The sequence below is a fragment of the Anguilla rostrata genome, chromosome 9 (assembly GCF_018555375.3).
Source record: "Anguilla rostrata isolate EN2019 chromosome 9, ASM1855537v3, whole genome shotgun sequence".
In the NCBI taxonomy this organism is placed as follows: Eukaryota; Metazoa; Chordata; class Actinopteri; order Anguilliformes; family Anguillidae; genus Anguilla; species Anguilla rostrata.
Window position 1 is genome coordinate 52,762,368 of NC_057941.1, and position 25,609 is coordinate 52,787,976.

The following is a 25,609-nucleotide window of genomic DNA, read 5'->3' on the forward strand; positions in this document are numbered from 1 at the left end:
TTACCGGTAATTAATGTGTAATTAACTACAGAAAACATTCCACTAAGTCCCACTAAAGTTCTAATGCCGGAAAAAATAATCCCAGCTAAATTCCACAGACCGAAACTGGTACACCACAGACACCGTGTTAAAGTTTATACAGTAAAAGCATACTGAAAAGACATCCAACACCAGAAAGATTGTTTAAAAACTAAGAGAACAAAAACATTCTACTGCAAGGCATACTGGGATTTTTGATACTACTGGGAATAAATATACATAGCAGTTTCCTGTGCTGAGCCTGATTGGAGTCTTCTCGATACTCCACGACATTAACCAATTAATTCAGCAAAAAAAAGAATATGTTCGAGAGCAGTGCATGTGTGTGTGTGTGTGTGTGTGTGTGAGAAAGAGAGAGAGTGTTTTAAATGAGGTATTTAGCCATAAACCAAACCTGCAAGCAAGTATAAATTAAGGATGGCTCACTGCTCACACGAACCCACCATGAACATTCTAATTTAGTTCCCCCAGATGAGTGACATTTTTTAAGCTTGGGCAGACAGTCCCAAAATACACCGCCTTTGTGGGAGTCAACATTTAAATTAAAATATTAATTAAATGAAACAAATGTAAAATGATATATAATTTTCTGATCCCTTTCAGATCTACTCTTCTTGTATTTGTGTGCGATGAGTGTTTGCCAGTAACTTGCATTTCTGTACAGTTTTTACATTGTGGGTCGCGATTGTGTTTTAAAAGCCTGCATGTGTGTAGATTGCACTCATTACATTTCCCATGAAATGGAAAATAGAAATAACAGAATATAGACAAAATGAAATCCATGCAGTTATAAGCAAAATAAGGCAAAAAAGACTGTTTTCTTGAAGAAGTGGCAATTTTATTCCAGCTACAGTTAAATAGTCGCCACCAGTGACTCACGTTGTCGTTCCCGAACTAAAGTGCAGAGGTTTTTTTTCTTCTTCACAGTTTGTGTAAAAAATAAAATAGAGATAAAAGCGGGGATATGAAAAAAATATATAAACATGACATTGAGCGTCCGAGAGTATCGTGAAAGAAGAACATCAGCAGAACATCAGCAATGATGTAAGATCTGTACAGGTTTACATTAACAAGACAAAAATTTGCAGCGAGTTGTTGGCAAGGCCAGCGTTCAGCAAAAAGGCACGGCAAAGTTCAGAGGTAAAAGGATCGTTTCGCAAATAATCACCATGGCAACATCTCCACAGACGCACAGAGACAGTCAACGTTGACGGACCGAAAGAAGACACAGCACATCCCACTGCAGAAGCTTCTGAATTTCTGTGGCTACTTCACCAAAACGTGCATAAGACTGACTGACTCGGGGTTTCGTAGGGGAGTCAGCTTGGTTATTTGAGTTTGTAAGCAGGATGACTGAAGATAACTAGCCTGCTACTGCTAGCCTAGCCGCTAATGGAACGGAGAATCGCAGGACAGATAACCGTGAGAGAAGTACAGATGAAGCGGTGCGCGCTGTCTTTTTATCTTCCTGATGAAGACGTTTGGATTCACAGACTGGAAGTGGGCCGAACACGAAGGAGCCAGAGTGTGGGAAAATTAACTCCCGCTTCCCGGAGATCGTAGCGCTTAGCGACGACAGACCCATCCCGGCTAAACACCAAATTTTACACTCAAAGACAGAGCCGAACTTTGGCAAGCCACTTCCACAAGACCCCACACTTTTAAAAGCATCCCCCACGTGCGGCAAGATTTACGCATTTTAAGAAGCCGTTCGTTTGAAGCTCTCACAGTAAATCTGCTGATTGGGTGCACACATTCGTACAGGTTGAACCCGTTGGTCTTTTGGGAGTTTTTTTTTCCTACCGACGCCGTACAGGGTGTGAAATCTCACTTCTCTTGGATACGGTACACAAGGGGGAAATAAGCCTGCATAGTCCTCACAGATGCTTTCACTCTTACAGTTAAAATGGCCTCATGGCTTCTGGAAAATATAGTGCAATCTTTAAAATCTCCCGAGGGCCACAGCAGTTGCAGTTCATCAGAGAGTTTTGTTTTTAAACCTCGATTCTGCAGCAAAGTGTAGAAAAAGCTTAAAATGTGAAGCCAATATACAAAATATAGGTGTAAAAATTTAAATACATACGCTGGTAATGTCACTGCCACATACTGACTGCATATAAAGACTTCGGAGGCTACAGCACATGGAACATTTCAAACAAGCGTACACTGACTGGTGCACCTATAGGATGTGTGACATTTTGACCAATACATGCATCGCCTCCTCTTCTCCAACAGATTATGCATAGCAGTTTCTCTATCACATCACACCACTGCACTGGTATAATCTTTAAATGAACATCATGGTGGGGAAAACATGCCCATGACTGACAGACAGCCAGAGAAAGAAAGAGAGAGAGGGAGAACAAGACTGAAGGAAATGAGAGAACCCAAGAGCATGTGTGAAAGAGAGGGACACACAGACAGAGGTACAGAAAAATGGGAGGAGAGGGAGAGTGATGGAGAGACCAACACAGATGGAGAGAAAGGTATGTACACAGACACTTACAGCTGCCTTTACCAGCAATGACAGGGAAGATTTCCTAACCCCACAGAATGCCAGCACTGTTAACAGTCTACCGATATCACTTAAAAACATAATTTTTCTGTGAGACAATTATCCTTCTTCTCCTTATCATTTATACAAAATAAATTAACAGGAATATATACCAATATCTGAGGCTGATCGACAAGATGAGACATCTCCTTCTATGGGCGTGGCCTGATCTGATTGGTTGGCCGATTGTGTTCCGTGAAACAGTAACTAAGCAACAATTTTTAAAGTCAAAGGTTTCGCTTCCAAGACCACAGACAATGTGATCTCAACCAACGTGACCACAGACAAATGTATGATGGTAGAAATGGACCGGTGGTACACACTAAAAGGACTTCCTTCTCCATGGTAACAGGCGATCTTTGACCTTTGACCCCCGGGTAACAGGAAGAGACCTCTGATCCCACCAAACAGCCATTATGCACTTTCAAGTACATTCCCAAACACTGTTGTTTTTAAAATCCCGATTTTTCAACATGTATCTTAGTAGAACACGGCCAAACAGTATATAAAACAAGTATGTACACCCTATATAACATATTACAGAACATCTACAGTACACAACAGCATCAGCGAGCTATGTACAGTACAACGATGGAAGATTTCAGCCAGGTGAATAAATAATAAACGTACATGACTGAACTACCATGAGCTGTAGGGAGAGTTTGCTGAGAGAAAAAGGTACAGGCCGGGCCGACACACACACACACACACACACACACTCTCTCACACACACACAGCATGACACAACAGAGACATTACTCAAGAACACGAAGCAGGAGTCACACACACACAGACCTACTGGATCTGACAAGTGGTTCGTCTCCGACACCCATTAAAATGACTCCCGTTTCCCGGTGAGTCTCAAAAGGACGCACACACACACCATGGAACATTCCGGATCATTCCGGGAAAATCCAGGCTGCTTCCGGCACACAGATACAGGTGTGCTTCTGATGGATTCACACGGTTTACATGAGACACTTTAGTTTCTTATGGGCATGTGAGATCCAGTAGCCCTGTATCTATGGGCTGCCTACACGCACTTTGACCTTGTGGAAACAGGAATTTCTGATTGGTTACTGAGCGACGGTGACGATGACCTCACCGCTGGGAGTCCTAACGCTCAAAATGGGACTTTGGGAGCTCTCGACATTTTAGAAAAGTTTCAAACTCGTTTAAATAAATATATATAATTTTTTTCTCATTTTCAGGATTAAAACTGCATTCAGACGGAGTCTGATGCCCCTGTAGCCCCTGCTCTGTGAGTCCCCAAAACAGCCAGAGGGGTGGCGGGGGGGAACAACAACAAAACAATCCATGTTTTCACAGCAACACTTCAAGTGTTTTTTTTATGTTTTTCTTGTGTTTTTTTTTTCAGGACTGCACTGAGCTACGGTGAGAGAAATGGACAGAAGAGACGGACAGCGTTCTGTGTTCCGCGTTCTCTGTTCCGCGTTCCGTGTTCCGCCTCTCTGGTTTGAGGCTGGCTGGTGCTAAAGCGGTGAAGTTTTACGCGGGGCGGGAGGGAGGGGTGAGCGTGCTAAGAGCAGGAGACGCCAGCGATTCGCGGGCTGAAGCTGATCTGTGGATGGTTCTGAAGCTGAAGCTGAGAGATGCGGCGGTGGATCTGGCAAGAATTCCGCAGGAAGAAAAAAAAAAGCTGTTTTTTAATTTTTTTTCTCTCTCAAAGAAACGGTCCCGTTCTGGAAACACCCTCTTTACGAGCCCCCCTACAGAGATGGTGGTCACCGTTAAAGAAAAGACACTCCCCTACCCTCGCCACCTCATCGCCATGGCGACCCAACCATGTGACAGCTGCCTCGTGGGTGTGAAAGCGGGTTGATGAAGCCCCGCCCCCCTCTGCCCCACAGGGTCCAGTCTGCTCCGGTTAGATCCGGATCGCTCCGGGTTGCCCCGGCCTACTCGGGCTGCTCGGGGTGGGGGTGCAGTCTGTTCTCCGAGCGGACGTGGTTCTGCCAGAAGGCCTGGTCGACCTGGTCCAGCTCGGAGGCCAGGGGCAACCGGATGTCCAGGTGCATCTTCAGGTTCTCCAGCCACTCCTCCAGCTGAGAGAAGGGAGGGCTGGAGAGAGAGAGAGAGAAATATTTTTATTTACTATGAGACTCCGTTCCTAAAATACATGGTTGGGGGTTCAGGTTTGGGGGTTCAGGTTTGAGGGTTGTAAATTGGTGGTTTCAAGTTTAGAGGTTCAGGTTTGAGGTTCAGGGTTGGTGGTTTGGCGGTTCAGGGATTGGGAATTTGGAGTTTGTGGCCTAGGGTTTGCTGATTTGGTGATTCAGGGTTCAGGGATTGGTGGTTCAGGGTTCGGGGATTGGGGGTTTAGAGTTTGGGGATTGGGGGCTGGGTGGTTCGAGGGTTCAGGGTTTACAGGTTGGGGGTTCAGGGGTTCGGGGTTCAGGGGTGCCTCCTCACCGTTTGTCTGGGTCCAGGTCACAGCAGCGGACGGCGATGGGGAAGAAAGAGGGGGGGCAGTCTGGGGGGCAGAAGTGTTCCAGGAACCCCCCCACGTTCAGCCCAAAGTCCATGGTCCGGGGCAAGTAGTCCGGGTCAGCGTTCACCCTCCCGATAATCTGGAGGGGGGGGGGAGGTGAGGGGGGGACGGACACACACTGTCAGACAGGGCACACACCAGCTCAGCACCGCCAGCCAAACTGACTCTGATCAGACTCTACGCCTCATTACACTTCCGTCCAAACGGATGCATGCGCACTGACACGATTTCACCTCAAGCGCCGTGCTCAAGTCACGACAAATAAGGTTTTTTTCCTCAGTCAACCCAGGAAATGAAATCTGTCTTGGCGTTTTCTCTCATTGCTACTGTAGAGCATATGCTCCATGCCAGGAGAGTATCATGGCTAAGGAACTGGGCTTTTGGGCATAGCTGTCAAGCAGAAATACTGAACCTGAATTGCTTCTGTAAGTATACAGCTGTATTAAATATGAATATAACACATGCAAGTCTTCTTATATGTAACACAATAAAAGTAAAGTACAGGATTGTACATTTCAGGGTGATAATAACACTGTCACTTCGGGATTTGAACTTGCAACCTCCTGGCTTTCCCTGGCCACTGTATTACATTATGACCCATTCAGTGTCATATGCTGCATGGAACCATAAATTAAAAAGGAAATATAGCAGGAGAATAGAGCCTAAAATTAAGGTTATCCCGAGTGTGAATAATCCTACATTGTTATCCTGTGTTAAAATGCTATATGTCATCCTGTTACAATGTTATCCTGTGTGCTGCATAAGCATACATTGTTATCTTGTGTTAGCCTGTGTTAACATGTTATCGTATGTTATCCTATGTTATCCTGTTGTAATGTTATCCTGTGTTATCCTGTTGTAATGTTATCCTGTGTTATCCTGTTTTAATGTTATCCTGTGTTATCCTGTTGTAATGTTATCCTGTGTTATCCTGTTGTAATGTTATCCTGTGTTATCCTGTTGTAATGTTATCCTGTGTTATCCTGTTGTAATGTTATCCTGTGTGTTGAATAACCCCACACACTGCCCGCGCTCGGTTCTCACCTCACACAGCATGATGCCGAAGGAGAAGATGTCCACCCGCTCGTCGTAGCTCTTCCCTGCAGGAGACACGCCCAGCGACGCGGGTTAGAGCAGCCAATCATGGTTAGCAATTAGGTAACCAAACTAAGTAAGCAAACCCTCCCAAATAAAAACGGAGCCTCGGCCCCGCCCCCTCACCGTGGATCATTTCGGGGGCCATCCAGTAGGGGTTCCCCACCACGGTGTACCTCTTCCTGCGGTCCGGCTTCTTCAGGCCCGGGATCTTCCCCGGGGAGAGACCGTCCTGGGACCGGTCTTCCACCATGAGGCGCGACAACCCGAAATCTGCCACCACCACACTGTTATTCTGCAGGGGGGGGGGGACAGAGAGGGGGGGAGAGGGAAGACAGAGGGAGAGAGAGAGGGGGGAAGGGTTAGAACTCAACACTTTTATCTTTGTAGAATAAACGTCTCACTCTCTTTACAGACACACAGACAGAAGGGATTCAAACCCAACACCATCCAGATAGCAGATACTCATACTGATACTGGTACTCACTTCTCTCACTAGACAGTTGTGTGAGTTCAGATCCCTGTGGATGATGTTCATGGAATGAAGGTAGGTCTGAAAAATTAAGAGAGGGAGAGAGAAATAGGTGGTGGAGAGGAGGAGAGCAAGAGAGAAAGAGATACAGAAAATAATTTGTTTATCAGAGCAAACCATTTTGTGGTATGTTAATTAGTTTATTTAACTTTAATATAATCTTGTTTGAGTGATTTTTTGATACTTAAAAAAAAAGAAGATTATTTTTACAGCTGGAAGTCAGCTCAGGACAAAATGCCTTTCCCCAGGGGTCCAACAGCCCTGTGTCACACCTGGGAACTGAACCAGCAACCCCCCAGAGCTACAGTCCCAGTACGCACACTTCCTTCACCCCACTGATGTACGCGCTGGCATTTCCTGTACAGCACACGGAGTACTCAGTGTGTGAACTCACAAAGGACCTCAGAAAAATCCCGGGGGAAATTTCTCACAAAACTGCCTTTACTTTGGAACATTTTCCTGAGCCAATAACATTGAGCTGTACTTTTTTTTGTTTGTTGCTATGTCAATGTCATGACCACAAGGGGGCAGCATAGTTGTAGGACTCAGCTGCAGAGAGCACGGACTCGCTCACCATCCCGGCAGCGATGTCCTTGGCGAAGCTGACTCGCTGTTTCCACGGATACTTGCTGTCCTGTGGGGAGGAGATAAAGAAACTTTATCAGTTTGCATGTCAAAGAGGAAGGCAGCCTTGGCATTTTTGGAGCGTGATTATTACTGAGGAAATTACACATGAGAAAACAAATAACGCGCATTTCCAAACAGAAAGATAAGGAATGTGCACTTCAGTGTGTCAAAGGGGGTACACAGTGTGTTTCATGGATACTAATATCACCCTTTCCTTTTGGACTTGTTTGGAGTGCATGCAGGTCCCCACAAAGATAAAAATACAAGAGAAGACACACGCCACACACACAAACACGCACATGTACCGGAAACACACACACAGACAGGCACACACACGCGTTTGGTGTGCATAGAGGTCCATGTCCCAACAAAGGCAGAAATGCAAGAGAAGACACACACACACACCATTTTCTTGATGATTTCTCGGAGTGTTCCTCCTTTGATGTACTCTGCGATGAAGTTGAGCCTCTTGTCCTTGTACAGGACGCCAATGAATTTTAGGACGTTGGGATGGTCCAGACAGCGCATCACTTTCACCTGGGGGGGGCAGGTATGTATACACTATAAAGGCTGTCAAATTTAGGCATTTAGCAAACATTTACAGCCAGACACACACACGCACACACACACAAGCACATGCACACACACACGCACACGCACACACACGCACACACACACTCACACGCGCACGCGCACGCACGCACACACGCACACGCACACGCACACGCACACGCACACGCACACGCACACGCACACGCACACACACACACACACCTCCTTGAGGAAGGTCCGCTGGGTCTCGTCGTCAAACCGCAACAGCTCCTTCATCACCATCACCTCCCCTGTTTCTCGGTGCGTCACCTAGCAACACACAGGAGTGACGTCATCAGCACACGTCCACAAGGCATACACCACAAGCATGTGAGATACGGGGGAGACACACATGAAACTCAGAACAGACAGACGACACGTACCAGAGGCATACGCACAATGCAAGCTCTATCGACTAAATTCTAGGGCTGTCAACACTGGCCAAAAATTATGTTTGAATATTACTTCAAAAACATAAATTCAAATAAATACATATTCAAAATATATATTACAATATTAAATGTTGAATTGCACATCAGAATTTGACCAACATGTCGGGCCTACAGGTTATTTCTCAAAAACACCAAATGGCCCACTTGCAAAGAGCTCCTTTTTATCCACTTAATTCACTGAAGAAGTGTACAAATGGCACCGGTGATGAAGTGAAAGAGTCGTGTCTGTCAGACAACAACTGACTTAGCGACTTCCTCTATCAACTAAGGAGACTAAAATGGCAGGTTTATTTTGGGTTTAACACGACCCAGGTTGAGAGGAATACAGTGTTAATATGCAGTGCATTGTGTTCCTTTCACATTTGAACAGAAATTTTCACACTCAAATGCCTTTTCCTCTTTATTTTTTTTAATAATCCAAATAGCATTTGAAAATGGAACCATCGTATGACAGCCCAACTAAACTGGCCGGATTTCATAAGAAAAGCACAGAAGCTTATATGATTTACAGTCAACAGCCACACAACTTATGGAACTGAACAGTCAAGCAAATACTCGATAAGTGTTCACGGGCAGTGGTGGTGTTTATAGCGGCTTCCAGAATCCCTACGCTGGGTCCACCAGGCCGCTAGGGGGCGCCGTACCTTGATGGCCTGCCCAAAGCAGCCCCTCCCCAGGACCTCGCCATGGATGAGGTCGGACGGCCGGAAGATGCGGTGCGTACTGTCGCTGGAGACGACGCGCAGAGACTCGGAGCGCCCGATGTCCTTCTTCTGAGAGAGAGGAGAGGCCGCACTGCTGGAGCACGGAGACTTGTCTATACTGCAGCTTCGCCTGCAGGGGGAGACAGAGAGTTATCTATACTCCGCTTGGCCTTCAGGGGGCGACAGAGATAACAGTCATGTGTGTGTGTGAGAGAGGGTGTGTGTGTGTGTGTGTGTGTGAGTGTGTGTGTCCTTACGTGATGGCTCTGGAGCGGAGGTTGCAGATGTCCAGGCTCGTGGGGACTGTGAGGGGGGGTCTGACTGGGCTGGGCGTTTCCGCAGGCAACACAGGCCCATCCACCTGCCCCTCCCCACGGCCCCGGTCATGGGGGTCGTGCTCTATGGTCAGCTGCAGGAGACGCCCCGTCTCCTGGATCAGCAGGTCAATCTGAGAGAGAGAGAGAGAGAGAGAGAGGTACATAGTTATGGTTCAGTGTGCACATGACTGGGTGGTGACTGTGGCTGATGGGGTAAGGGATTGGGGGTGGGCAGATGGGGTGGGGGGATACTACAGTGGGACATTGATGGGGCGTATCTCAGTATCGTCCACGTGTACTGGCTTCACACGGCTTATCAGTCTGAGTAACTGGAGAGATAGAGGTCCACAGCTTATCACACCAAGTCAATCACACGCACACACACAACGTACTGACACAGCTGCTTCACATCACCTAACATCTGAGATCCACACCTGGAGAGGCGAGATCGGAGTTCAGCACACACACACACACACAAAGTCACAGACACACAATATACACACTCTCACACACACACACACACTCACACACACACACACACACAGACACACCCACACACACACACTCACACACACACTCACACACACACACACACACACACACACACACACTCACACACACACACACACACACACACACACACACACACACACACTCACTCGGACACTCTGACGGTGGGGCTGGGGTCAGGCTCACAGCTCCCCGGGCTGCAGCTCTGGTCGATGGAGACGGAGAGTCCCCGCTTCCCGTCCACGGAGGCCGGGATGGACACCAGCGTCACCGTGTGCGGAATCCTGGAGCACGACGAGTCTGGCAGGGTCACCGGGGTGACGATGTTCTGGTAGTAACAGTGCCCACTGCAGGGGAGGAGGAGTTATAGCACAAAACCCAAACATACATTCTAAGTATTGTGACCTCCACTACAGAAAAACGTCAACAGGTTATGCTGTTTCTTTAGCTATAACTTTAGCTTCTGTACATGGCAGTTGACACTAGCCTGCTGAAAACCCACCATTTCGTGGAATCTAGAAACACATCGCCCCAGTTTCATAGCTACTGTTTATGGGTAATATGGGTTTCAGCATTCGTTTGCCTGTACAATAGTGTCCAAAGTGGTAAATAGTGAAGTGATGGTCAGGGAAAAGTGTTACCGGTCCATGTGCAAAAAGTCCCAGGATGTAGTTTTATAAAGCTTGACTTTACTCCAAGTGCCTTATTTGTTGCTGCGGCTGCAGCATGTTAGGCTAATCTCACTTTAGTACTTCAACCTTAGCGCAGATGCAGACACTATAACTTTTCCATCTTTACTCATCCAGATTAGTCACTGATTCCAGACTGCAGTCACTGCCATTGTTTACAACCTGACGGGACGTTTTAGGCCGATATCGCTAGTATTTATGCTTCCACATTCACAAACGCAGTGTCATAACGGCATATGCACATTGTGACCTCACCAGCATCGTGACCTTCCTAAGTATGGCATTGTGACCTCACAAGGCCCCACTGAGCGAGGTCACAATGGCATTGTGTGGAGACACTTTACAGATTCTCCATGGAAACCTCATTTCCTGTACTGGCATTAGGCTGATCCTAGGTCAGTATATGCCCGACTGTTTTTGTGGATCAACACCAAAGAGCTCATGCAGAGACTGGGGGGAAATTCCACTTCAATTAAATCAATTAAATTAATTAGCTTAAAAATAGCCACATATTTTCAAACTATTTCCTGAACTGGCTGAACTGAAATGGAATTGACCCCCAGGCCTGATGACCAGGAGATCGATTCCCCCCCCCCCCCTCCCTGACTCCACCCCCACCCCCGACTCCACCCTCACACACTCACCAATACAGCTTGGTGCGCTCCACCAGGGCGTAGGTGTCCCCATCCCCGATGAACGACCCACAGCCCAAACATGCAAAACACTCCGGGTGGTACTTCTGTTCCCCAGCAACCTGAGATGGAGGGGGAGAGGGGGGAGAGAGAGAGAGAGAGGGGGGGTAAGAGAGGGAAAGATGATTATAGAGTGAGTGGGACGGAAAGAGAGTGGGATGTTGATGACAGAGGGCCAATGAAGCAACAAAAACAACCTCCTGCCATGAAGGAATCCCATCCTCCTCTTCTCAAATTCCCCTGAGTCAGCAAGATAGTGGGTGTGCGTACGTGTGTGTGTGTGTGTGCGTATGTGCGCGTGTGTGTGTGTGTGCGCGTATGTGTGTGGGTGCGCGCGCGTGTGTGTGTCACAGCACTATAGAGAGAATGAAAAGGATAGATGAGGAAAGTGTAAATTCACACAAGATTATGCTTCACACAACCTGTACACACACACACACACACACACACACACAGGGTGTATAACACGCTGTTTTAGAAGCTCAGCTCAGGCAGATACTAAAAGATAAGTCCAACTCAGATATACAAGCTGCTGTCTGGGGCGCTTCTATGACAAACAGGTATAAAAGCATACAAAAATCCAGCGTTGCTCACAAGAGGGTGACTTCACTGTCTGATTCATTTAGGAACATTTCATCAGCCTGTAACAGGGGGTCAGACAGTCAGTTAAGCGTTACTTCAGACAACAAACAAATCAATCACTCACTCAACAGTGTGAGCTCCACACCCAACAAATCAAACACTCAACATCTACTGTGCATTTATTATATAATAAAACATAATAAAATACAAACTCATGTATCTATCTCCTTTTATGTCACATTACGTCAGATTTTCTGCAGAATTTAGCATTAAGGTTTCTTGTAAACATATTCCTAAGATAACGGTACAAGAAGATGATTAAGAAACTGAATTGCGAGTGTTTTTCCATTTTGTTTTTGTGTTTGTGTGCGCTTTTATTTTTAGCCTTGTGGAGTTTCCTTTAAGAATTTGTGACTTGTGTAAGAGGGGTGAGGTAAGGGTTGGGGGGGGGGGGGGTTGGGGGGGGGGTGACACACTTGCATTCTGTCTGCCACTTGTCACTCTACCCAGAGTCTTTGCAGCCACATGTCCACTGAGTGACAGCCGTTTCCACCCACAGTGGAGAGAGGCTTTCACTTCAAAGGCGGAGGAAGAGGAGGGCTAAAGACGAAGAAGCGAGGGGCTAGAGACCCGCGCGACGCACAGCGTAGAGCGAGGACCCCCACACCGCCGTCTCCCCTGGTTACCAACACCTGTTCATTTTACGGCTCATTTACTTCTCTAATTGATTTGATTGGAACTGAGTGGAGGAGTCCCCCTCAGTGGCTCTGGCAGATTCAGGGCCTTTCACTGGCGGTCTACAGAGTTCTGCAGCGGAACCACATGATGTTCTACAGAGTTCTGCAGCGGAACCACATGATGTTCTACAGAGTTCTGCAGCCGAACCACATGATGTTCTACAGAGTTCTGCAGCCGAACCACATGGTGTTCTACAGAGTTCTGCAGCGGAACCACATGGTGTTTTACAGTAGAACCACATGGTGTTTTACAGTGTTCTACAGCAGAGCCACATGATGTTCTACAGTATTCTACAGTGGAACCATACAGTGTTCTACAGATCCACAGATTGTGTACACTCATCAGATACTCCACTCTTGTGATACTCCTCCTGTCCTCTCTGTGCTGCGCTGAACGCAGTCAGTGTTGAGCGCGTCTGGCATAGTTGATGCGTGAGCGGTAGCGTCGGGTCCTGCTGATTCTGAGTCGCGCTGATGACTCACACGGCAGTCAGGAGTCCGGCGCTAACCGCCGCGCTAAAGACAGGTTCATCGTTAGTGGAGCGGCTAGCCTGGGCTCTGAGCGGCTAGCCTGGACTCTGAGCGGCTAGCCTGGGGCTCTGAGCGGCTAGCCTGGGCTCTGAGCGGCTAGCCTGGGCTCTGAGCGGCTAGCCTGGGCTCTGAGCGGCTAGCCTGGGCTCTGAGCGGCTAGCCTGGACTCTGAGCGGCTAGCCTGGACTCTGAGCGGCTAGCCTGGGGCTCTGAGCGGCTAGCCTGGACTCTGAGCGGCTAGCCTGGGGCTCTGAGCGGCTAGCCTGGGCTCTGAGCGGCTAGCCTGGGCTCTGAGCGGCTAGCCTGGGCTCTGAGCGGCTAGCCTGGGCTCTGAGCGGCTAGCCTGGGGCTCTGAGCGGCTAGCCTAGGGCTCTGAGCGGCTAGCCAGAGCAGACACAGACACAAGAGCATCAGAGAGGGCTTCTCCCTGGTCAATAATGAGGACCAAATGCTTCTCACTCTGGGGAAGACAAAGAGGGGTGAAGATAGACAGAGCAAGAGAGAGAGAGAGAGAGAGACCAAGAAAGACAGAGAGAAAGAGAGTGAGAGAGACAGCAAAAGAGAGTGAGAGAGAAAGTAAAAGAGAGGAAGAGAAACAGTGAATGAGACAGAGAGACAGTGAAAGAGAATCAGGGAGAAAGTGAGTGAGAGAGACAGTGAAAAAGAGAGAACTGGAGATGCAGCTTTCGCCACTACGGGGAGGTATTTGAGCTCTCAGACTGACCCAGTAACTCCTACCCTCTACAGGCAGAACTGACCCAAACCCATTACATGCAGGTCTGGTTCAGTCAGATCCCAGCATGCAACCCAGTCGGACCTGCCTGGACAACACCCAACACAATCACTAAAACGCGTGCTGGCGCTGTTCGTCATTACAAAGGGCTCCTGTGTGACGGAGAACGAGGTCAGACAATGACCTGCTCTTCTCTCCACCGCAACGAGTTAAGCTCTGTGCCACAGAGATGTTTTTTTTCTTTCCTGGCAGATGGGTGGCAGCGTCAAACTGAAGGAGCGCTCTGATAATCACCCCTAATAATGAACCGGAGCACGACAGGAACTGCCAAACAAAGATGCCATGGCGACCGAGATGACAGACTCCCATTGTTGACCTGAAAGTTCCATGCCAGGAACTCCCATCTTCCACCAGGAAGCTGGAAGCGGCGCGGTGTGTCTCACGGATAATAAAGTTATCGTGCCTTTAATTAACTCAGGCTGCAGGCCTGCTGGTACTTAGGAAGGTCTGCGCTATAACAGGATGAACAGGATCTGAAATCGTGAGAATTATTTCTCATTTTGAAGGCCATTCAAAAAGAACAGCTCACAAGGTTCAAGTTATACACATTACAAGGTTTCTGTTTTTTCCTTGTTTGTTTTCCTGGTTTTTTTTTTTTCTTTCTAAGTCACAGAAGTTCTTTGAGGGTAGCAATGTCTTCTCCTGGAAATGAAGCACAGCCTCTTAAGCAGAACGAGATGTACCAATTCATCATACGATATGCCACTTGGACCCCGGGCTCACTGTTGCAACACACACACACACACACACACAGAAGGACTCACTCTGAATCCAAGATGAATAAGAGGGACATAAATGCATTAGGAAACCAGGCTACAGAAGCATTAAGGAGTTCCATTACCCGGCCAAATTTAACTCCACGACCAGCCAATTCAAAGAACCCAAACAGCAGAATTCAGACAAGGGGCTCGGGGCAAAGCTGGTGACCGCCCACCAAGGCCCAAGCTCAAGCCAGGAGAATCCTCCAACCCCACATCACTCACACAGATAACCATTTCCGTACTTTAACGATAATATTAAACACGATAACTTTCATTATGACATTGAAAAGCAACGATAGATGTTGTTTACTTGGCCAACTCATTTTCATTTAATACATGTTTTTTCATATTTAAAGTCCCCAAAACTACGAATCTCTCCTTCTGATGGTTCTGTGTCAGTGTGTCCGGACTGCGGCGAGCTCTCTGGGAAAAGACAGAGTTTTGCTAGCGATCCAAAACAAGGCCTCGACACACACGCTCAGTCCGGAGCGTTAAAACAGAGCGTGTCAGAGACAGAGCACAGGGACCCAGCATCGGATGTAAATATGCCACAGACAGGATTATGAAGACGAAGGGCTGAATCCAGCACGGGACTTCAGTGCATTTTCCCCAGAACTCACCAGCGAAATAGTGAGACTTACACGGGAAATGAACTGAAGCGCACGTGTGGATTTGTCCCTGAATGTGGAAGGGAGCGAACACACAGAGAGGCAGGAGGGTCTCATAACCTCACGCGGGCATCAATCAATCAATCAATCAATCAATCAAGGAGTCAACGCAATGACTCAGTACAGAGTCTCAATCAGGAATCGGACAAATCAGGAGATCAAGAGCAGAGAACTGGTGCTCAGTACAGTAGTGTTCAGGTGTGTTCAACATACATACACACACAAACACACACACACACACTCATACACGCACGCCCACACACAGACAAACATACACTCACACACACATATACACATCCGTACACACATACACAAACATACACACACTCTCTCTTTCACACACAGACAAACACACTCTCACTCACACACAGACACACACACATACTCTCTCTCACACACACACACACACACACACACACACACCATGTGGTGCCTCATAAACAGCTGCAATTCCATTAACCCCAGACCCTCCCCCACCCTCCCCTCCTGCCCCACCCACCCTTCTCAGCCACAGATATCTTTACAATTTTTTAACCAAAAATCAAAATAACCAAACGCTAACACAGACTCTGCCAGGCTAACAGCAGCTGGTAACTCTGCACATGCTAACAGGAGGATAACACAGAGAGCAAGCTGCACTCAACTCTGCTTTCTGCGCTGACCGCCCCCCACTGCCCCACCCCCCAGCCGCTCACAGTCCATGGCGCACCTAAAAACCCATCAGGACGCGGAGAGAGGGAGAGAGGGAGAGGAGGGAGAGGAGGGAGAGGAGGAAGACTGCATCTCCTACCTTCTTCTCCCGTTTCCACAGTTTCAGGCAGCAGAAGCCCCAAAAGAAGAGGTCCCCCACCATGGCGACCGGCAGGGCGAGGCGCGCTCACGGGGTACGGCTCGAAAAACACGGTGAGCACCCCCCCAGCAGGAGGAGAAACAGCCCCAACCTCACCACAGCGGAACTGTGCTCGTCCGCTCTCTCTCTCTCTCTCTCTCTCTCTCTCTCTCTGCTGTCACAACAACACACCGCACGCCAGAGGGAGAGAGGGAGAGAGGGAGGGAGGGAGAGCAAGAGGGAGAGCGAGGGAGAGAGAGCAAGCTGCCGACTCCCCTTCCCCACCTCCCCCCCCCCCCCCCCAACAATGAGCTCATCTGTGTCACGATGTCACAGACGCCCCTCCCCCCTTCTTGCCCAACCCACCCACACTGGCAGGCTGTTACCCAGGAACCACCCCCGCCCCATTCGCCCCCCCCCACCCCCTCCCCAGCCACTCACCACTACAGCCTGCTGACAGGAAGTCAAATCTAATCCTCTATAAGATAATAACACACCCCCCTCCCCATTTCCCAGCTTCAGATTTAAACAAGGGCACCCACCACCTCCACCCCCTCCCAGCCCCAAAAACATCTAAAACCATTCTCTGTCGGGGTCAGCAAGGCACTATTTTTAGACCACCTAGAAAATAGTTATCATTATTATTATTATTATTCATTATTATTATTATTTGTAGTACCTATTTCTTTGCTTTCTGTGGGTGGAAATCATCCTCTGCAGCTTTGTCTCCGATACTCTCGCGCCAAACTTACAGAAAATAAAAATAAAAAATCAATACAAGCAGACAATCGATACAAAAAGTCCCCTTATTCCCACACCCCAGTGCTGTAAATACCGGTGTGTGTGTTTAATACAGGAAGCGTGCAGCTCAGCGATACACTTTCTTTTCCTTTTATTTTCTTGCCCCATCCCCCCAACCCCCCTCCCCTCCCAGGCCCCTAACCACAGTCTGGATCAATATTCCAATATCCTGGGCTAAGTGTTTACACACAGGGCTTGGACCGCCCCCTCCCTCATCGACAGTGTCCAGGCAGACATCTTCCTGATGGCTGTTCAGACCATCTCTCTCTCTCTCTCACTTTCTCACTCTCTCTCTCTCTGTCTTTATCTCTCTCTCATTCCCCCCTCTCCCTCTCTCCCTCTCCCCACCCCCTCTCTCTCTCTCACTTTCTCACTCTCTCTCTCTCTCTCTGTCTTTATCTCTCTCTCTCATTCCCTCTCTCTCTCTCTCTCTCCCTCAGAGCAGCTGCTCTAGTTGCCAAGGGCGGTATGACTCTGCAGATATTAATAAACCCTGGCAAGGTGTCCGCAGCACTGCCTGCTGGTCCTCACAACACAAACACGCACTATGTATGTGTGTGTGAGAGAGTGTGTGTGTGTGTGCATGAAGGACAGAGAGAGACAGACAGAGAGGCTGGCAGGGTCCTTTAGAGGAAGGGGCTGCCCTCTCCGTGCCTGCATCTTGACCAGGTGATACAAACAGGTGACTTGCACACACTCTCTCAGCTTGGCTTTGGAGCTTATGGAGAAGAGGGCCTGCAATGGCACAGTACCTACAGCCATTAGCAAAGCTCTGCAGCACCTCTTCTGTCTGTCTGTCAGTCTCTCTGCCTGCCTGCCTGTCTGCCTGTCTGTCTGTCAGTCTCTCTGCCTGCCTGTCTGTCTGTCTGTCTGTCAGTCACATGACGCTGTAACAGAGCACACAGCCTGTCAGCACGGCGGGCTGAATATTTAACGAGGCTCGACAGACGCGGCGCAAAAGCCGTGGGAAAGCGCGGCTGGCACATCGCGAGCGACGGCCCCACAATGGGAGGCCTTTCAACGCCGCGGCCAGACCAAGGACGAAGACCAAGGACGAAGACCAAGGACGAAGACCAAGATCGCTTTCCGCACGACAGCGCGAGTTTCCGAGGGAGGTGAAGTCACACAGATCGCAGGGACTTTATAATCCCCATAAACCCAAACCCTAACCCTAACCCAAACCCTAACCCCAACCCCGGACCGAGCGTCAGGAGAACTAACGGACAAGTTGTGTGGAAATAAAGCTGCTCTTTCTTACTGCCGAGATCAGCTGACCACACACACACACACACACACACACACCACACACACACAGCTCAACCACCACCACATACACACAAACACACACCACACACACACCCAGCGTCCTCGCAGGAACCGCAACACTGCTTTGCATGTGTGTTACTGGCCGCTTTCAGCAATGCGGGAAAAACTCTAAACACGTTGGGCAGATTGTGAAAGACGGGAGTTTACTGACAGGGAAGACGCGCTCTTTCAGTGAAAGGGAAGGAAGGTTGAGAAAGAGGAGAGATTTCACAGCGTCGGCTGGCATAGGTGTCACGTCAGGTACAGACGCCTCTCCGCGCGACTCAAATCTCCAGAACGCTCTCTCATCCGATCGGTCTGAACACAGATTTACGCAGGAGGGTAACTCCATCACAGCGCACAGTCGGACCGCACACTCGGACCGCACACTCGGACCGCACACTCGGACCACACACTCGGACCGCACACTCGGACCGCACACAGCAGGAGAACTGGAGATGTTAACATGACACAAGTTCCACACCTCAGCTATCCAACATCTCAACAAACCCACCCTGCTTAACAGTGATGTGTCCTGTTCCTAAAAAAAAAAACAGCTTTACACCGCGTTTATTTTTAATTCTGAGCACTGGTCATGTCGAGATGCAGAGACAAACTTCCTTCCCTAAAGCCTAAACTTGAAATCTTCCGACAGAAACGGAGGACATGTAAATCAGCCGAAAGAGCTCCTCGTTACATTACAGCACACTACAGGCGTTTAGCAGACGCTCTTAACCAGAGCGACTTACACAACTTTTCACATTTTACATTCATCAAAGAGGGCCCACGTTTTTCTCAGTGAACCAGATGCTGGGGGGGCAAGGCAGCGGTTAGGGGCTGGGGACGGGGGGGGGGCGGTTCAGGGCTGGGGGGGGCTGACCGGGCGGCGTCGCATAGCGACAGTAAATGGCGGTAAATTCAGAGTGCCAGCCAGAGGCCGCGCACAGCGCCAGAGAAACGCCACTCTTGAGCAACACCACCCTGAAACAGTCACAGCTGCCCTCGAGGCCCGGCCGTTCTGAGGAAGTCTGGGAGGGGGCCGGGGGGGGGCCGGGGGGCCGGGGGGGTAATTATAACACCACCGCCATATGGCTGACACCCTGACCATCCACCCTCACATACTTCCCCTTCCACACATGGCCCTTCCTGTTTATGTTCCTGTGTGAGTGTGTGTGTGTGTGTGATAGTATGCATGTGTGTGTGTGTGTGTGGGGGGGGGGGCATTTGGTGACCTCATTATCTCCAAGGCAACAGACACAAGCGCATCTCCACAGTCCGGATGAATCAGCGTGACCCCCCCCCCCCCCCAGCCCCCTACCCTCCAAAATTAACCGCGGTTCGGCTGAGCACATAAACAATGAGCAAAGCAAATACACGGAATCCTTGCTTGCGCCCTCCAGAGGCAGCTCTCCAGGGCCTGCATGTGCCCAGCTGTCCGCTCCAGGTCCGGAGGGCCGGTGCTGGTTTTCGTTCCAGCAGATCACGCTGACTCGTCTAACCAGCGGTATAAACAGACGCTGGTCCACTCCCGTATCGGACCGCTGTTTAATCAGCTTCACAGAAAGACGTCTGCAGCTGTCGGTCCCGATTAGGCGCAGGTCAGCGATTGGGCCTTAATGAGATCATTATGAATGGGAGCTGGACCTGGAACAGGCTGGCCCTGGATGGGCACAGGTGCTCTCCAGGCTGCGGGACAGGAGCTGGAGCTCGCCGTGTCCACCGCAAGTTCATGTGTGTGTGTGTGTGCGTGTGAGTGAGTGTGTGTGCGTATGTGTGTGTGTAATTGTGCGGTTGCTGGTACCATGATGAGGCCGGTGCTGATGGTCTCGGTGCAGCCGTTGCAGAGCTCCCCGAAGCGCGCCCAGTAGTCCCTCTTACAGAAGAGCTGCCCCTCCTTCTCATAGTACCAGTGGGACAGGGACGCCCGACACTCACAGCACCTGGGGGAGAGAGAGAGAACAAAGTTACAGCAACATTACAACAACATTACAACAACGCTGAAACAACCCTGTGTAAATACACAACAGGGACGCCCGGCATTCACAGCACCTGAGAGAGAGAGAGCAACGTTACAGCAACATTAAAACAGCACTTCTACAACATACAACAGGGACATACAGCATCTGAGAGCAGAGAGAGGGAATTGCATTAAATCAACCTTTAAACAACGTTAAAAGAACACTGGCAAAGCTTATGACAGGGACTCGGGAACAACACAAAAAAACTTCAAACTGCCTCTCCAGAACATTCTGTCTCACACACACACACACACACACACGCACACACACCACATAGCACACACACACACACACACGCGCACACACACACACACAGACACAGACACACAGACAAATGTGTAACAGACGCAGTGCAGGTAGGTAACGTCCGTGGTATGGTGGGGTCCTGCAGCACAGAGGACGGGAGGTGGAGGTGAGGTGGGGGTTGCGGTTTGCTGAAGCGAGGCGCAGCGTTCTCGAACCCGGGCCCACCTTCCTGAGCCACAGCGGCCAGAAGCACTTCCACCTGACACCAGAACGCCTGTTTTTACCAAGAGGCAAAAAAACTAAAGAAAACTATTATCTGCAATAAAACCTGCATCAGCCAACACGCACTCGCATATGCATGCATGCACACGCACACACACACACACACACACACACACAGCACACACACACACACACACACACACAGCACACACACACACACACACACACACACACACACACACACAGAATGGAAATGCACAGCGTGTGCCAGACAGACACGGCTGGCAGTTCAGTCGCTGGCGCTTGGGGTGAAGCTCAGATAGCGGAGACCGCGGCTCCTGCTCCCCCATCTCAGACGCCGTGGAAACGCGGCCGGCGGGCCTGGTGTCCGTCTCTCTCAGACACCAGAAACGGGAAGCTCCACGTTTACTCACTTCCTGTCACACTGACACACTGGGATCGACACAATAAGCAGTGTGCGTCTGTGTGTGTTCGTCTATGTGTGTGTTTCTGTGTCGGTGTGTGAGAGCGTGCGTGTGTGTCTGTGTGTGTGTGCGTACGTGTGTGTCTGTGTGTGTGTGCGTGTGTGTGTGTGTGGGGTGGGGCTGAGTATGATAGCAGAAGCAGGACTTGGATTAAATTTAGAAATTCTCGTGAGGCACTGCAAGGTCAGAACAGAGGTTGCCATGGCAGTGATGGACCCTCACTGTTGACATGGAAACCCAGAACAGGACTAGGGAGGTGGGATGGAGTGGGGGGGCCAGGGGGAATCCCAGATCCCTTTCACAGAACAAAAGGACTGCTCCAGTCGTCAGGATGGGGAGGGCTTCGAGAGGGGGGGGGGGCTTTGGGCAGCAAGGGGGTGTGGTTTCCACTGCTCTTCCTAAGAGCCCACATTCCTTCAGGAAGACGGACCGGCTCCAAGCCAGACCCACCGTCAGAACCCAGCCCGGCTCCAAGCCAGACCCGCCGTCAGAACCCAGCCCGGCGCCAAGTCCGTGATGTCACCGGACACCTCATCCCCCTCTCTCTACGACTCGGTCGTTTCAGCAAACAAGAGAAAACCAAAAAAATAAAAAAAATACTTACAAATCACATCACTCAGATGCGAAATATAAACCTGCACACGTTAGAGTTTGTAATAGGAGCATGATAAACGCAAAAAAACCGAATGGCAGGGGACTGTTTTATAAACCAGCACACGTTATAGTTGGTAACGCGCGTGTGATAAACGTTTTTTAAAAACGGAGCGGCAGGCGCGCATTCTCCAGCGGGGCAGCCCCCTGCCGCAGCCAGAGCCGTAAAGTCACGGAGAGGGAAGACTACGGGCTGCCACTGCTGGAATGGGAATGAGAGAATGATGTCATCCCTCTGTGGAAAGACATTACCTCATTGCCTTCCCTTGGCCCCTCCCACAGGGGCGGGGCCACGGCCCTGCCAGGACCAATCGGGGCTCTGGAAAGCGGGCAGAACCGCAAGCTCAGCACAATGGGGGTTTAACCCTTAAAGTGCTGGATCGGCAGGGTCCGGCACGGGAAAAGCACGCCAGACAATAAAGAACAAAAAAGAAAGAAAGAGAGAGAGAAAAAGAGAGAGAGCAGACACGACAACAGATTTTTTTTTCCCTTCTGGTTTTTGTTTTTTTGTGTTTACAAAGAGGAGGGGCCCGGGGTTTTATTTTTTTTTGTGTGGGGGAGATATTTTTGTTCCAGAACTCCATTCAGGAGCCGGTAGCGGGTATGCGCTGGTCCGGCGTGCTGCTGGGACGGGTCTTTGTGTGCGATAAGCCCCCACGCTGGCGTTTAAACCCCCCCCCCCCCGCCCCCCGGGGCGTGAAAGGGCCGTTTATTCCCACCCTAACCCCGCCTGTACCTCACAGCGCTACATGCCGCGCTAGCACCCCCACCCCTCACCCAGCCAGACGCCGCGGGACGACCTTCATCCGCCGCCCAGATGACCTTCACACACCGTTCCCCTCCTTTCTCCTCCTTTCCCCCTCTCCCTTACACAGACTACGCCCATCACTCCATCATCGCCAAACCCGACACACAAAACAGCCCTGAGTCCGCACCAGATCTGGAGAAAGATCACAAGGTTCTTTTTCCTTTTTGTTTGGTATTCTGCTACATAAAAGGCCTCTTTTTTTATCAGCGAAGGCCAGCGAGCAGGAAACCGGAGCCTAAATAAGTTTAAAAACCGAGAACAATCGAGGAAAACACAACGCCCTGTTCTCCTGTAAATGCCACCCCCTCTCAGAGAGGAGAAGCACGTGGGTAATAGCAGGACGTCCAGAGCCCAAAAGACTGAAAAACAGCAGGACAGGTGCCCAGATGTACAGGACGGCCAGTGAGAGAGAGAAGCGCCCCCGTCCCCCCCACGCCCACAGTCAGCACCCGCATGTTTGAGACTCCGCCCAGGATGTGCCACCGCGGTTGAACCCACTGCTACAGCGGCCCCCGCCACGCGACTAAAAAAAATAATTACGCCCCCACCCGACTCGCAAAGCTGAGAAAAGAGCCGCTCCGCTTTTCAGCAGCAAAGCAGAAATAATCACAACGGCCTCGCACCACACTTCCTGTTTCCCGCCGCTGTGCCTCCAAAACGCCGCTTCAAATCCGAGAAGGTCTGCAGCGCTTCTGCACGCGCGTCCTGGCGTGTACTCTGTCCGGTGAGCGTTTCTGCACGCGCGTCCTGGCGTGCACTCTGTCCGGTGGATAAGACCATGCCGAGCCGTGCAGAGCGCCGCAGAGCTGGACAGCGTTAGGAAGCGAAGTCCGAGTGATCAGACAAACGTGCTGTTCTGTTCTGGCAGCCATCACATCACATTACAGGCATTTAGCAGACGCTCTCATCCAGAGTGATTAACACAACTTTTTACACAGCATTTTTACATTGTATCCATTTATACAGCAAGATATACACTGCAGTTATGTACCTTGCTCAAGGCTCAAAGGGCCCACGACCTTTAGGGTATGAGACCAGCTCCTTACCCGTCACACTACACTGCCACAGCTATGTTCACCGTCAGCCCGAAAATCCCTCCCTAATGCGTTAATGTGACACGGACATCTCACACACACTCTGGCAACCACGACTCCATCAGCCTGCATCTCCACACAGACTCTCCTGCATCTCCGCACAGACTCTCCTTCATCTCCACACAGACTCTCCTTCATCTCCACACAGACTCTCCTTCATCTCCACACAGACTCTCCTTCATCTCCACACAGACTCTCCTGCATCTCCACACAGACTCTCCTGCATCTCCACACAGACTCTCCTGCATCTCCACACAGACTCTCCTTCATCTCCACACAGACTCTCCTGCATCTCCACACAGACTCTCCTTCATCTCCACACAGACTCTCCTGGCTGGGACTCAGAGACGGTGTTTCACTGCGAGTCACTGCTACGCACTGACTGAGCTTTACTGAGTCCCAGAGATCAGAGATTCAGGAGCACTGAAGTCTTACACGTTACACTCTCCACATCTCTCTCGTACTGAAACTCACAGGCATACACAAACGTTCACACACACACACATACACACCCTCACACTAATGCATCTTCATTAATAGGACACACACTGCATCTCTCTACACAAACAGCGCACACCTGCCCTACAAAACTTCCCCACAGAGAAGCAGCACCGAACGCCACATACAGAACAATGGCAGCGACCACAGCAGCAGCTGCAGCCCCAGTGCGCAGACACACCAGCTAAACTTCTCTATTTCACACAGCCAACCCTGACCACAGAGCCAGGTAGCGTAGCATAGCGCGGTGTAGAGGGTAGCATAGCGCGGTATACAGCGTAGCATAGCGCGGTGTACAGCGTAGCATAGCGCGGGGTACAGCGTAGCATAGCGCGGTGTACAGCGTAGCATAGTGCTGTGTACAGTGTAGCATAGCGCGTACCATAGCGCGTAGCGTAGCGCCCGTCCCGTACGCTAACGCCGCCATGCTTACTTCTCCCTGGTCGACCTCCGGTAGCGCTGGTCCCGGCGTGACATGCTTCCCTACGGTGGAGCGGAGCGGAGTGAGGGGCGGGGGGGGGCGAAGGGTCGGAGGAGAGCGAGGTCAGTGGCACAGTCGCTATGCGGTGCCCCATACATAGAGAGAGAGAGAGAGGGAGAGAGAGACGGAGAGAGAGAGAGAGAGGGAGAGAGAGAGAGAGAGAGAGAGAGAGAGAGAGAGAGAGAGAGAGAGAGGAGAGAGAGAGAGAGAGAGAGACGGTGAGAGAGAGAGAGAGAGAGAGGAGTGAGAGACGGAGAGAGAGAGAGAGAGAGAGAGAGAGAGAGAGAGACGGAGAGAGAGAGATGGTGAGAGAGAGAGAGAGACGGAGAGAGAGAGATGGTGAGAGAGAGAGAGAGAGAGAGAGGCTCCCTTGCTCTCTTTCTGCAGTCAGCCTTGTTTCCTGTGCTTTTTTGCTCGCTCACAACTTCCTCAGGAAAAAGAAAAGGCATGACCCTGTGACATCTAGAGGAACCCGACGTACGCCACCTCAGCCCCATTATTTAATATGTGAACAGCATGCGAGTGTGTGTGTGTTGTGTGCATGTATGGTATGTGGCAGGGTGATGAGAGCAGTGGGTCGTGGTGGTGGGGGTATTACCTAGGTGTTCAGGCCTGAAAGAATCTGACAGGAGCTAGGACTGAGGCAAAAAAAAACAAAAAAAAAACAAAAAAAAATATATACATCTTCTGAGTTCAGCTGACCAATGAGGACAGAGAGAACAGTCATCAGGTTTAGAGGGTTTTTAAGAGCCGCTACCGCAGCCAGCCACTAACACCTGACACAC

The 25,609-nt window shown here is 50.0% G+C and overlaps 1 protein-coding gene across 1 annotated transcript in view; it reads right to left on the minus strand.

Annotated features, from left to right (window-relative positions):
• Nucleotides 1–855: 855 nt before the first annotated feature.
• The window catches only part of LOC135264325 (LIM domain kinase 1-like), a 31,067-nt gene continuing 6,313 nt past the window's right edge, over nucleotides 856–25,609 (minus strand). The window contains exons 3-15 of the mRNA XM_064353189.1: nucleotides 20,123–20,261; nucleotides 11,267–11,376; nucleotides 10,083–10,280; nucleotides 9,364–9,564; nucleotides 9,047–9,236; nucleotides 8,134–8,220; nucleotides 7,765–7,896; nucleotides 7,307–7,366; nucleotides 6,688–6,753; nucleotides 6,327–6,495; nucleotides 6,150–6,205; nucleotides 5,027–5,184; nucleotides 856–4,675 (exon numbers count right to left, since the gene is read on the minus strand). Of these exons, the coding sequence (XP_064209259.1) occupies nucleotides 4,513–4,675; nucleotides 5,027–5,184; nucleotides 6,150–6,205; nucleotides 6,327–6,495; nucleotides 6,688–6,753; nucleotides 7,307–7,366; nucleotides 7,765–7,896; nucleotides 8,134–8,220; nucleotides 9,047–9,236; nucleotides 9,364–9,564; nucleotides 10,083–10,280; nucleotides 11,267–11,376; nucleotides 20,123–20,261 (1,729 nt within the window). The 3' untranslated portion in view covers nucleotides 856–4,512. The remainder of the gene's footprint in view (nucleotides 4,676–5,026; nucleotides 5,185–6,149; nucleotides 6,206–6,326; nucleotides 6,496–6,687; nucleotides 6,754–7,306; nucleotides 7,367–7,764; nucleotides 7,897–8,133; nucleotides 8,221–9,046; nucleotides 9,237–9,363; nucleotides 9,565–10,082; nucleotides 10,281–11,266; nucleotides 11,377–20,122; nucleotides 20,262–25,609) is intronic.